This window comes from Phalangium opilio, unplaced genomic scaffold (assembly GCF_054372755.1).
Source record: "Phalangium opilio isolate 3A_F unplaced genomic scaffold, DU_Popi_V2 ptg000042l_1, whole genome shotgun sequence".
Lineage (NCBI taxonomy): Eukaryota > Metazoa > Arthropoda > Arachnida > Opiliones > Phalangiidae > Phalangium > Phalangium opilio.
This window is the reverse complement of record NW_028324166.1, coordinates 1,452,326-1,465,838: the sequence shown is the minus strand read 5'-3', so window position 1 is coordinate 1,465,838 and position 13,513 is coordinate 1,452,326. Positions and strand designations below refer to the sequence as shown.

The following is a 13,513-nucleotide window of genomic DNA, read 5'->3' as shown; positions in this document are numbered from 1 at the left end:
CTAAGCTGACATATAATCACGTTTTCTTGAACGCATATTCTAAGATGAAAGTTAATTTGGCTTGCCAAGTTATGAGCGAAACTGTGGCTTCGGCAATTGAAGTTCTTTTCGGAGATGAAAAATACCAGGAAACAGTCACATTTATAAGGACATTTGACAAGTTTTTTGACATATGTAACGTCGGGAATTCCATTGAAGCCCTAAAAAAGAGAAAACCTAACAAACTTGTTTTCGAACATGAAAATGATGAACGATTAAAGGTAAGGAAAGTGAATATGAAGGTTTTGATAACATAATAATCGTATTTCTTGAATTTAGTGGCTAGAAGAGGACTTTTTAAAGTACTTAAATGATTGGGAGAAAGACGTTGCAAATCGTCCAGGAGAATTTTCAAAAACTGAAAGGAGCAAGATGCTTTTGAGCGCAGAAACAATTGAAGGGCTGCGAATGACAGGTATACACACTCTGAAGCGTTATATAAGCCACAATTAACTAAAGTAAAACCCTTCAAATATAGCCCTTTCAACGGTGCACATCGTAAAATTTCTTCTTAATAAAGGAGCAAAATATGTTTTGACCCGCCACTTGAACCAAGACCCCCTGGAACAGTACTTTGGCAGGCAGCGATGTTCTGGAGGTCGAAACTGCAATCCCTCAGTTCGCCTCTTTGAAGCCAACATGGATAAGCTAAAAGCCTTAAAAGGTCTCGTTGTAGAAGCGATTAATGGAAATACTACCATTTCTGAAAAAACTGTTATTTAAAAATGTTATTATCAAACGCTTTTTACTCTTTTGGGAAAATAATTTAAAATTTGAAACAAATTTGCCATCAGCAGTAATAACACTGGTCCTGGTGTTAATCAAAGTTATTGCACAGTATTTTATTTCAGTTTATCAATGAAATCTTTGGCAAATGAAAACATAAAGCAATATCACTTATTTGCAAAATAAAAAACGAAATCCGTTACTCTCACTAAATTATCACATTTGTTTTTCTAATATATAGCTTGGTATATATAAAACTTTGGCAATTATTTTAAAGTGTTACCTTCTTTGAAATAAGGTAATATTTTAAAGTAATGAGAAATAAATACTAAAACACGTTTCACATATGATTTTAGGCACATTTTGATAAGACCTAATGTTGGGGAATGTGATATCACATTTCGTACTGAGGTATAAATTGTTGAAAGAGATCGAAGTCAGGGTCACCATTTAAAAAATCGTAGTCAGGATTTTCATTGATGTTACCCAATGTTTGAGATGAGATGCCAATTTTAGGACTGGATGCCACTTGACTTTGAGGCGGTTTAAATTGTTCAAATAGATCGAGATCAGGATCACCATTTAGGAAACTGTATTCTGAATTGTCATTGACTGTTATCAATTTCTGTGGTGACCTTTTATTATCTGGAATATGAATCACAGGGATGGTTTTTAATGGTTTTGTTGGGGACGGTAATTGTTTATGGTTAGTATTAGCTTTGCGTTTTTTCGATGTTTTGTTTTCTTGTTTAGAGGGTTGAATTTTGGACTCAAGGCTCTTTTCAAGTAACCCTTTTCTTAACGACTTTTTAGCTTTGAGGGCTTCCCTAGTTTCGTATTGATATTGCTCCAACAAGTCACGAATTAAAACCTTTCCCCTGGTGTTTAAAAAACAATCCAAAAGTTTTAGAAGCCATTTCTTAGCATCAGTTTGACTATAAATAGAATGCCAACGTTCATTAATTTCAGAATTTTGAAGAATATGTCGTAAAGCCGTGGTTTTTAAATTTTGATGTCTAATTTTAGAAACATCAGTCACATAGATTAAGTCTGATATTTGTTTTATTAATTTGATGAGATTGAAGTATTGGTCTGTTACTGTGATTAATCCTCCTCTAGATAATTTTAGAGTCCACGCCTCTGTTTCATCAGGTTCTTTAAAATCACCAATAGGAGTTTTGTCCTTCATAATCCTTTTAGCTAATTCTGGAGGGCATTTCTTCTTTTTAATCAAAGAAAATGCGGTGTAGCCCGCAACATATCTTGTAACTGAAGTATTTTCAGTTATTTTGTTGCAATTGGTGATAGTGGTCAAGGCGTTGCGTTTCCGAGGCGACAGTCCAAGAAGGTCAACCTTTTTCCTTTGACGTTCTACTTTAGCATTTTCCTTAGAAACTGCGTTTTCAACTCCAACCTCCATTTTCACCATCACTTCAAGAAAGAAATATTGTACTATGCGACTTACTAGGTTTTTTTGCATTTGTTGTGACACATTTTTAAATGTAGCGCAAGAAGTACGTAAATGATTGACCATTCCTTGCTCATGTCTTTCAGTTTTAAGTATACCATGCGTTTGTTTCAAAAAATCTTCCCTTGTAGAATTTAATTGTAGGCACTGAACCTTCGCTAAAAGGTATGGTGTAATTGCATCTCTAATAGCAACGCTCTCGAGATCCAAAAGAAATTTCATAATATGTTCTTTTTCGAAGCGAAATACAAAACTCAGGGTCCGTATCTTCTTCACAGTTAATTGAAGGCAGTAGTTAACAACCCCTAAGAAATACAACAGTTATACACATTACAATTATACTTTAGTAGTGAAATTAATTAAAGTAAGGACTAAAATATTCACCTTTTAACTGCAAAGTGTTCTGGAAAGACATGCTGCCACCAGCTCTAGCGCCAGAAATTTGAAATTTTACCCCTCGCGTTCCACAACGGCTTTCCTTTAGGCCCGCCCACGAAGGAGGGAGTTACCAACGTCATACCGGAAGACAGATTGTACTACAATTTCAGTCACGTGACCTTTAGAGCTACATTTTTCAGTCGACCTTCCGCTCCCTACTTAATTCTCTCTGATGATAATCATTTTCTTTGGAATAATTTTCCTGGATTGAGAACGAGAGTCCCTTTAAATTTGCATTAAATGCATCTATGTCCAATCTAATAAGGCCTAATAGCCAATAGGAATCGTCATGAGTCATGACTCATGATGAGTCCACGATGATACATATGTCTCGTCTGCTTAATTTGTCTTCCTGCATTGCTTTCCAGGCTTAGACTGAGTCAAGAAACAGGTATAAATTAAAAAATTTATTTAAAGTGTAAATTTTACAAATGTGAGAAAATATGAAAATTATGAATATCAATATTTGTAATACATATTTAGTGAAATAGTTGTTTGAAAGTGATAGTTTGCATTAGGCATGGTACCTGGGTACTCGCAACTTAAGTTGTTGCCAAGGCTTAAGAAAAGTTCCCGGGTTTCGAAGCGCAACAAATTTATACAATTTTTTTAATCACGGTTTTTCACGATAATTTCTATGATCTTGTGACCTTTGCGGTGACTGATTAGTGATCATGTGGGCTTTTCTTGAGCAAACCTTAAATTACACTAGCTTTAAGACCTTAATGAGGACTTGTTAGGCCGCGACAATTAAGCCTTTGCTAAAACTCATGGACAATTTTAGTAGAATTCTGGTTTTTCATTGGTTTTAATGCTTTAACCTCGTCGTCTTAGTAGAATGGCTCTTTTTCTATCATCGGTTATAATAAATTCCTTCCATTACAAGTGATAAAATCGAAATCGCAATGCAAATGAAATAAATCCTAAATCCGGACCAGAGAAATTGCATAGTTAAGGCCTTAGTCGGGTAAATTGAACTGGTTTTCTTCAAAAGTGCCAGACCGTAGAGACGAGCTTTGGACGCTTCATAAGCCATATCCTGATCGGTTTCTAAGTATCTTAAAATCCTGAAAAAAATTCAAATAAAGACTCTTTCAGACGATCCAACTTTTTGACTCAGCTTGATGGGTCAACCCGAGTTGAATCAACTAGTTGGATCGTCTGAATAGACGCTGGATGAGTTGAGTCACCAAAAACGTGGGCTAGGAAAAATTGGATCAGTGATCCAATTTTTGCTGACTCAACTTTTTTAAGTTCATTTCTTCAGCCAATCAAAATGAATTACAAAAAAAGTCTTTTTCGCGGGTTATTTCGTAAGTGCCAAGATATGTTCCATAAGTTTGTCTGTGGTTACTAAGAGCTTGTCATGAAGTGAATGAAGTAGGTCATAGATTCGAGGTAAAGCTACGCCTGGTGAGGTAGGCGCTGTCAAAGGCTTAGTACAGGTTAAATAGGAAGATGGAAGTCCTGCAAAACCTAGTGTAGTCTGCAATTCCCGCTTCCGTCGTTCTCGAACTAGCTCGAGCTGTAAGTCTCTAGCATTACGAAGTATAGGAAGTTTTATACTTATGGATCATATCTTATAACCTTATGGTTATTATAATGATGATGTGGCATCTGAGGGCCTTTCTGTACCTCAATTTAGAAGCCTTGTTTGCAGCGCGACGCTTTGTCGCTCTGCTTTACTTACAAATAAACGGCGTTTTCTCGAACATCCCTATCCAGTCCTTTACTCAAAAAATAATGAAGCGGTCGAGTTTCGTAGGTTGCGTCTCCCAAGTAAATTTTCCGATGACTTTTTCGAAAAAATTTAAAAAATAATTCTTTTAAAACCATATTCTGGTAACGGCGCGAGTAAAATATGACTGATTTTCCTTCCCGGAAGTTTTTGATATTTTTCGAGCTAAAATTTTCAATACTTTCATCAAAGTACGACTTCATCTTGTCCGCTCTCGATATCAGCTTCTTATGGTTTATATCTAGAGACTTCTAAACGAGAAAAATTTACCAAATTAAATTATTAGGCCTAAATGTCCTTTGAATTACTCGCCCTTTGGTTTTACCTGTAAATAATTGTGCAGTTTACTTCGTCTTACAATGAAAGGAATCATATTCTTTCGTTCAAGAACATCCTCGATGGTGTTTATCGGTTTGGGGATCGAAACAACCATATTGGATGAAATAGAACCCGCGTATCCCTTGCAAATAACCAGTGAACCCATAATCCAGGCTCCCACAAGTAGCAACGTGTGCAATTGTTGTCCCAAAACGGACAAATCCTCTGTAATACGTTTACAATTAAGCAAGGAAAAGATCAGATAACATAACATTATACCAGGGCTAGATTTAATTTTAGAAGTAGGAATGGAGAACGGAACGGTTAGTATTTACTTCAGTTATTCCGACTCATAGACCACCCAGTATAGAGCCCCTCCCTCCAACACGTAACGAAAAATTTAAATTATCTTATTGGCTCACACTTAAACTACGTTTTGATGACGTTGCTGACGGGGACGGCGAAAAATGCGTAATTCCCTTTTTACCTCTGTCGCTATCACCCTCCCGCCTCTTCTTTCATACCCCATCCCGTCCCGGGGAAGGTGGTCCGGGACTTTGACGCGTGCCCAGATATTACTCTATTCTCCATTCCTACTTCTAAAATTAAATATATCCCTGTCTAAATATAAAAGGAAAAACATAAGAAAAAATGATCTCTTATTACAAAATAATTAGCATTTAATTAGTCTTAAAAATAATCAAGGACTACTGCGCCGCCCGACATTAGTTTAGTGGCGTCTGCTAGCCAGAACCTCTTATCCCTACGGTATTGGTTGAATTCTCACAGGCTAAGAGGTACAGGCTAGCAGACGCCACTAAAACAATGGCGGTTGGCGTAGTAGTCCTTGATTGTTTTTAAGACTTTTTAAATGTACTAATTATTTTGTATTAAGAGATCATTGATTTTATTTTAATATTTGATTCCTTTTATATTTAGAAAAAGGCCGTTCTTTTAAGGTATAATGTTATGTTAGCTAAACTCTTTCTTTAACAATATAACAAAACACGTTAACCCGTGGTCAAAGTAACTTAACGATTTTGAAGAATGTCGGCGACGAATATCCAAATATGTTTGAAGAAAGAAACCAAATTTGCTTTTTGTTTCTTCAAAATGACGCTGAATAAGAAAGCCACGGCTGAAACGAATAGAATGGCTGTCACTGTGAACGCCAGGACGTAATTGTCCAATACGAGAAGAGACAATGATTCAGAGTCATCTCGTTTATTGGTCGCCACCGAAGACATTATGCAATCGCCGCTGAACGCTATGGCCGGAGATAGGTCGACATAAAGAGGGTCATCTGGCCTAGGATACACCTTACTATAAAAAAGCTGCAAAATCTGTCAAATGAAACATTAACAATTAGTCCTTGAGTTCTCAGCTGGTAAATGGCGTAGTCAGGGTTTGTACGAAACCTGGGTAACCTGGAAAACCTAGATAGCGGGGATTTAAAGTTTCATCCTAAAATTACAGGGATAGATTTAATTTTAGAAGTAGGAATGGTGAACAGAGTAAGTAATGTGGGCGCGCGTCAAAGTCCCGGACCCCCTTCCACGGGACGGAGGGGGGGGGAGTATGAAAGAAGAGGTGGGTGGGTCATAGCGACAGAGGTAAGAAGGAATTACGTATTTTTCGCCGTCCCCACATCAGCTACGTCATCAAAACGTAGTTCAAGTGAGCAACCAATAAGATATTTTAAACTTTTAATTACGTGTTGGAGGGAGGGGCTCTATACTGGGTGGTCTATGAGTCGGACTGAAGTAAATACTAACTGTTTTCCATTCCTACTTCTAAAATTAAATCTATCCCTGATGAAACCATGATTGCTTCGAGCAATGCCAAATATGTTCCAGGTGTGATCATGAAGTGGGCTCTGGTAAACACGTACTTAAAATGGTCAGGGAAAAGTCAGGGATTTTCAATATAAAAATTTCCGTTCAAACCATGGCTGGTAGTCCATCGCTTATGATTCAACTTCAAACTTAGATTATTTAGCAATTTGATGTAATTCTTACGTTGCATTGAACTCCCATAGCGTATTTACCATTTTCTGTTAGTGAACTCGCTTCTTTCAAAGTAATATTACAATTAGGTTCCAATCTAGACTCAACCTCTCTCAACGGAAAGTAACGAAATCTGTAATACGGAATATGTGGCCGAAATCAAAGATAGCGTTGCATTCTGTGAACGCTGACTTATCCATAAATGTATGTATAAATTCTAAGCTATTATGGATTCCCATCTCGCTTAGGATCCCGTTCAGCAGAGAAACAACATGACTTGTAAGTAACCCCAGGGAGGAGAGACTTGAGAGGGAGTAATAAAGTGAATAGTCGTGTTCGTTCGCTTCGTGGCTAAACTAGTCTCTCTCGGGCGCTGGCTCTGCCACTCGTCGCGGTGTCCGCGCGCATGCGTCAAATTTAAAAACCGGCTTTGTGTTGTTGGCGGTAGTTAACGACGTCACTCGCGCCTGCGCGTTAGCTAAAATCGTGGAACGGAGATGGAAATTCTTACCCTCACTTTTTCTCCCCCTTACCATTTGTAAGACGGTTTTTTAGCATTAGATCAACACTCCCTCTCAAGTCTCTCCTCCCTGGTAACCCCCTCCCCACAACCTTGTGAGTGAGAGGGAAATTCGTATTTATTCTCTCTCTGCGCATGAGCGAAATTTCAAACCCGACACTCGGGATTCTTGGCTGAGATTTAGTTCCTTTTCCTCACGTGACCTAGCTCCTTTCCGCCACGACTAACGGCCGTCTCACAACCGCATGTTTGGTAGCCAGCTTTATGGCCGAGTTGGGAACCCATAATAAGTTAATATTTATACATATCCATGTATTATCTCCCTAATTATTTTTGTGCACTTACGTTGCATTACGAAGATTATGAAGTAGAAATTTTGCCATATTGCAATTTTGAGTTTCGCATTTTTGTTCGTAGAATACAATTTGTTGTATCGTTCTTAACGCTGTTTTCTATTCAAATAAACGGAGACAATAAATTTTCTACTGAAATTCGTGACAACACAAAAATATATTTACGCTTGGCATTCCAACTCTGAAGTTGTGATATTTCTTCTTCGGTAAATTCATGTTAGATACGTTAATTCTTTTAGTGTTTACGAGCGATGCAACGACTCAACCCTCGAAGTTTGAGATAAAAGTCGTCTGTCAACAGAGCCGTTTGAATTTATATTTTGAAGGCAATCATTATAAAGTCGGAATATAGTCCTAATTGCTAAAGCAAAATATATCTTCCATTAGTCGTTCTAAAATAACAAGACATTAGTATACATTATTGATAAGTGATATTTGTTTGTAAAGTTAAAAGTGTCTGTGAAAGCGTTTCAGAATGGGTGTTATGTGAGATATCAATACAAGAGCCCTTGGACGATGCAACAATATGCTGTGTATTTATGATAAGTCTGCCATAAATGAAGGGAGATGTTCTTACGATTCTGGGATATCAACTTTATTTGCGAAATAGAACCAGTTATGTTACATACACTTTAACCGCACGAGTCTCTCTTGTTGTGATGAATGTTAACGATGAGTAACTGAGCAGGTGTTGCTAGCAGACATTTGAATACGAAACGTATTTACAAAGCGATGTAAACACAAATGAAAAGTAACCAGGACCAAAAGTATATTGATGTAACACAAAAAGTACACATCATTTTGGCTGTAGACAACATGTGAAGCAAAACTACCCTCCCCTAAATTAACCACCTACCGGAACTAACCAATAAGGGAAGAGTTTCTTGATGTCAAAGGTTTATAGAAAGTAGTACATGATGCTGGCGATCCAAACATTAATTTTTGATACTAGAAGTAGCATCTGCTTCTTTATGAGCCTATTCACGGCGCTTGTTCCCTGTGCCACGGTCGGAAAGGTAATCATACGCAGAGGGGGTCGACACTATACTGGGATAAAGGAGGCTGGGCCTCTCATATTACACGGTGCGACTCGTGAGAAACTTGAAACGAAGTGTACTTTTTGTTATTTTATCTATATACTTTTGCTAGGATATAGTTTCTGATGTTTGGACAAGTGGTAGTCATTTTCTTTCTTACCTGACTTGTTCCAAAAGACATTTTTTAAATAGATTTTATTACACTATCCCTTTGGTCATTTAAAACCCATTTATATCATAGTGGTCGATATTAAATTATTTATTCATTTATATTCTGCATTGAGGAAACTCATTTGGTTCCAAGTATAATTTTAAAAGCATTATTTTGAATAAAATATATTTGAAATTCGCATTAAAACGGTTTTTCCAACGCTAGACGTATGTGAAGTTCCCAAAACAACACGTGACGTAATAATCTTTATTAATAGGTCACGTGACCAATAAATTCAGTTGTTTATTTAAAATGCCACAATTTTACAAGTGTGTTACAAATATGCGACAAATGAACTTGAGAAGTAATTTTGCGAATATTTGTAATACGTATTTGGTTTTACACTGAGTTTAGCATTATACATGTGAAGCTTTAGTGAACAGCAAGACTTTAAAATAGACCAAGTTACTTCTTGAAAACACACAAAAATAAAATTATGCTAGTGATATATTTTTAATAATAATTATTTTTTTTCCACCAAGCGAGTCTTTCATTAGCAAAACTGTTATTATATTTGTTTAATTACTTAATAAGGCTATTTTTCAAAAATTAAAAATGGAGTAGCAGTAGTCATTTTAATCTTTGAAAAATAATTTAAAATAAAACCATGGATCAGAATTTTATTTAATATTTAGGACTTATTAAGGTTCTTGACGTTGTAATAAACTGCTTCCATTATCAGTGATAAAATCGAAATGGCAACGCAAATGAAATAGATCTTAAATCCTGTCCATAGAAATTGCAAAGTTAAGGCCTTTGTCGGGTAAACTGCACTGGTTTTCTCGAAGAGCGTCAGTGCTAGGAAATCATTTCTGGACTTTTGGTAGGACGAGTCCTGACTGGTTTCCATATACCTTAAAATTCTAAATAAAATAGTTTGGTAAATTATTAGAAAGGAGCTGGTATTTGATGGCCTTTGTCCTGATATTGTATTACCAGAAGTATATTATACTTCTCTTCGAGAGAAGTGTACTGCACAAAGCGGGTGGGGTAATTGTAACATGATTATTCTCAACATCAGATTTAACATTTATTATAGCAAGGATACTAAACCGAATCACATACGCGATAAATAGTTCCCCCTCATCATTGCTCTATTAGCGCTCAACTATTTTCCCTCGTCAAGACAGTCATGGTTTGGGGGTTGACTGCTGAGGATTTAGTACCACCCAACAGTTTATGGAATTCACCCTATCACGGGGCGATAGTTACCCATCAAAAGTTTGATGAGCAAGGGAGAGCAAACAAAAATGGTGCCATGAGCCCGGGAAGAATCATGTTACATAACTGAAGTATTATGAGGGTAGAGAGTAAAACCTTACTCCTGAAATTATTAGGTGGTACTGCAACTTGAAATATATAGGGTATGAATCTGGAAATGTCAGGGTTTTCCAAAAGTTGTATGAACCCTAGCTGTTGTTGCTACCACCTTCAACAAAAGTTAACGACACGAAGCTCGACGTTTTGTCGCATTACTTACAAGTAAACAGCGTTTTCCCTTACACCTCTATCCAGTCCTTTACGGAGAAAGTAATAGAGCGGTTTAGTTTCGTAAGTTGCATCTCCGATGTAAATTTTTCGTCGTCCTTTTCGAGAAGTTTTCACTAAGAATTTCAGTAAAACAGCGTTTTGATACCGACGCGAGTAAATTATGACCGCTTTGCCGTTGTAGAAGTTGCTCATATTTTCCTTGCTGAATTCATCAAAAGTTTCGAAGTATGAATTCATCTTCTCCGCTCTCGACTTCAATTTCTCGTAATTGGTAGGGTGAGACGCCTTACAGAACAATTTTCATTTTAACAAACGTAAGAAATACACAGTACAAGATTATCCATTTGTTTCTACTTAAATACAACCATGGATATGTATAAATACTATCGTGTGAAGGATTCCCATCTCTAACGTTCATCAAGGCAGAGAAATAATATGACAACTACCCCCCCCCAAACCTTCGTATTTTTTCTCCCTCTGTGCATGGGCGAAATTTCAAACCCACCAATCAGGAATCTCCGGAGAGATGTAGTTTCTTTTCCCCACGTGACTAAGCTATTTCCCCTCGATTTACAGCCACCTGTAACCAGTATTTTGGGAGAGGTTTTTGGGCTTATCATAGACCATTTGCATTTACCTTTAAATATGTCATGACCTTTCCATCTGGTGTTACGAAAGGAATCATATTCTTTCGTTCAAGAACATCCTCGATGGTGTTTATCGGACTGTAGCTTGGAACAACCATATTGGATGAAATAGAACCCGCGTATCCCTTGCAAATAACCAGTGATCCCATAATCCATGCCCCCACAAGTAGCAACGTGTGCAATTGTTGTCCCAGAACGGACAAGTCCTCTGCAAAATTTTTCGTTAATTACAACACGAAGCAAGAATGTAGAAATTTGTAACGTTGGAACTATGGCAATTTTCGTAAATGCAAAAGTTAACTTAATAACTTAACGGTTTTGAAGAAAGTCTGCGACGAAGATCCAAATATGTTTGAATAAAGAAACCAAATTCGGTTTTTGTTTCTTCAAAATGACGCTGAACAAGAAAGTCACGGCTGAAACCAATAGAATTGACGTCACTATGAACGCCAGGACGTAATTGTCCAATACGAGGAGATGTAGAGGTTCCGAATCATCTCGTTTATTGGTCGCTAATGTAGATATTACGCAATCACCACTGTAAGCTATAGCCGGAGAAATGTCCAGAGCGATAGCGTGCATTGGCATAGGGTACTGCTTACTCAAAGCGAAATCCAAAATCTATTAAATCAAACTTTAATAATTCAGTAAAGTCATAAATTGATAATATACCGTTAAGTTTACATGTCTGAATGAGATCTATGGAGGACTAGTCGGGCCCCCTACTGCCTATAATCAGTCTCACCCCAATATGGTATTAAATTATACGAGACACTACCACCTTGAAAGCCTTCCCTTAGTATGACACACGAGGGGTGATAAAATAAACATCTCCTCAATTACTAGTGAGGTTTTTCGTTCAGTCAATTTCTCCCCCAAAATCATCTTGAAAATCACGGTATAAAACTTCTTCTAGTCTTTTGCTCTGTTTTTGTTTCGAAACTTATAAATATCAGTAGCTTAATAGGTGGGAAAGTACCCGTGATTCGAGTGAAAACAGGTTGGAGTTAGCGGGAGAAAATTACCACGTTAAAAAAGACACCTTAAACTCAAAATTCCACCCAAGAGAGTCGGGTCACCAGGGAAACAAAAAATCTCTCTGGTATTTTTGGCGCCCGGTTTCTCTTAGAGGGAAGGGGACAGGAAACGTTCCACCTAATGATGGACACTTAAAGAGTATTATACGCTTATGGTAAAGTTTAAATGCATAAAACCAGTCCTTTTAGTAATGGTGTTGAATCATTTCGTACCTTGCAATGCATACCCAACAGAAATTTTCCATTTTCTGAACTACCTTTCGAAGAAATGTTACATCTCTTTTGCACAAAGTATTCTATCGCGTCTATCGGAATGTATAGAGCTCTAAGATATGGTTTGTGAAAAAAAACTTTAGTTTAGTCTAAAAAGCGTCTTGTAATTAGATACGCACGTTGCATTACGAAGATTATGAAGTAGATATTGACCCAAATTGCAAGATTGAGTTTCGCATTTTCGACGGTACAGCACTCTCTTCACATCTAGCTATATCAGTAAAATCAGAATTATATAATTCTCCCCTTCGAGAGAAGTGTATCACAAAGCGGGTAATTGTATCATGATTCTTTCCAACTTCATTTTACATTTGTAGTGTGCAAGGTTACTAAACCGAATCACATACGCGATAAACAGTTCCCTCACCATAACTCTATTTGCGCTTAACTATTTACCAAGGCGTATGCGCTTGTGTGTTTTAGTCCCACTTCAAGACAATAAATGTTTGTGGGTTGATTGCTGAGGATTTAGTACCACCAAATTCTCCCTAGCACGGTGCGATTCCCGTCTGTTTTGAGCGAGAGCAAAGATGGGAAGAATCATGTTACATAACTTAAGTTTGATACAGAGTGTCATCCTTCTTCTATTATCCCCTTCCGGTAAAATTAATGCAACCAATTGTTGTTTTAACAACAATTTTAAAATAAATCTCGGATAATACATTACAATTGGAACTCCAACATTGAATCGGTGAGCCTTCTTGACGATAGCCATGTTAATACCCAGTCTTTAAAGTATTTACAAGCGCACTAACTACTCAACCCTCGAAGTTCGAGATCAATTGTGTCTGTCGACAGTCCGTTTCCTGGTCAAGTCAATAATGACACAATGTGAAAGCAAAACATGTCAATCATTAGTTGTTCTAAGAAAAAGATAACAATAGTATATTTTATTTAATCTCTTTTGCAACCTAATACTGGGTTTTTAAAATTAAAGTGTCTGTGATAGTATTTTAGCTTGATCCTATAAACTCTACGTGACTCAGGAAAGGCGTGGTTCAAAGAAACTTGGTCCGTCTCATTTCGAAAAACTACCAACCACTTCGGGGAAATTGGTTCTGCACTCTGGCGAAAAACCAGGACTAGGTGTCCAGTCACACTCCATTCGGAGTTTTTCAATCTTGTCGTCACGTGGTGCCTGTGACGTATTTCAAATAATATTTACCCACCCGCCGATGCATTTCCTTTAAAGCGAATGTTGGCTTCTGTGG

General features: G+C 37.3%; 3 protein-coding genes across 9 annotated transcripts; all 3 read right to left on the bottom strand.

The window, feature by feature from the left end:
• Positions 1-850: 850 nt before the first annotated feature.
• LOC149678156 (uncharacterized) lies at positions 851-2,843 on the bottom strand. Of its 2 annotated transcripts, XM_089836161.1 has the most exons (3): positions 2,618-2,843; positions 2,231-2,538; positions 851-2,152 (listed from the first exon to the last, which is right to left on the bottom strand). In XM_089836161.1, the coding sequence occupies exons 1-3, from the start codon at positions 2,646-2,648 to the stop codon at positions 1,160-1,162; spliced, it is 1,332 nt and encodes a 443-aa protein (XP_089692287.1). In that variant the 5' UTR covers positions 2,649-2,843; the 3' UTR covers positions 851-1,159. The 2 variants fall into 2 exon arrangements, with proteins under 2 accessions (XP_089692287.1, XP_089692286.1); XM_089836160.1 differs by having other exon boundaries at positions 851-2,538.
• Positions 2,844-3,065: 222 nt separating this feature from the next.
• On the bottom strand, positions 3,066-8,320 carry LOC149678155 (uncharacterized). Of its 6 annotated transcripts, none has more exons than XM_089836154.1 (8): positions 8,236-8,320; positions 7,772-7,960; positions 7,599-7,705; positions 6,746-6,866; positions 5,764-6,070; positions 4,735-4,952; positions 4,362-4,660; positions 3,066-3,738 (listed from the first exon to the last, which is right to left on the bottom strand). In XM_089836154.1, exons 2-8 carry the CDS (start codon positions 7,820-7,822, stop codon positions 3,525-3,527), a joined length of 1,317 nt encoding a protein of 438 aa, XP_089692280.1. In that variant the 5' UTR covers positions 7,823-7,960; positions 8,236-8,320; the 3' UTR covers positions 3,066-3,524. The 6 variants fall into 6 exon arrangements, with proteins under 6 accessions (XP_089692280.1, XP_089692281.1, XP_089692282.1 ...); XM_089836155.1 differs by having other exon boundaries at positions 7,772-7,998; positions 8,236-8,279; XM_089836156.1 differs by lacking the exon at positions 8,236-8,320 and adding an exon at positions 8,184-8,201.
• Positions 8,321-10,315: 1,995 nt separating this feature from the next.
• LOC149678154 (uncharacterized) lies at positions 10,316-13,017 on the bottom strand. Its single transcript, XM_089836996.1, has 6 exons — positions 12,970-13,017; positions 12,422-12,513; positions 12,243-12,354; positions 11,307-11,613; positions 10,983-11,200; positions 10,316-10,630 (listed from the first exon to the last, which is right to left on the bottom strand). The coding sequence occupies exons 1-6, from the start codon at positions 13,015-13,017 to the stop codon at positions 10,331-10,333; spliced, it is 1,077 nt and encodes a 358-aa protein (XP_089693122.1). The 3' UTR covers positions 10,316-10,330.
• Positions 13,018-13,513: the final 496 nt, after the last annotated feature.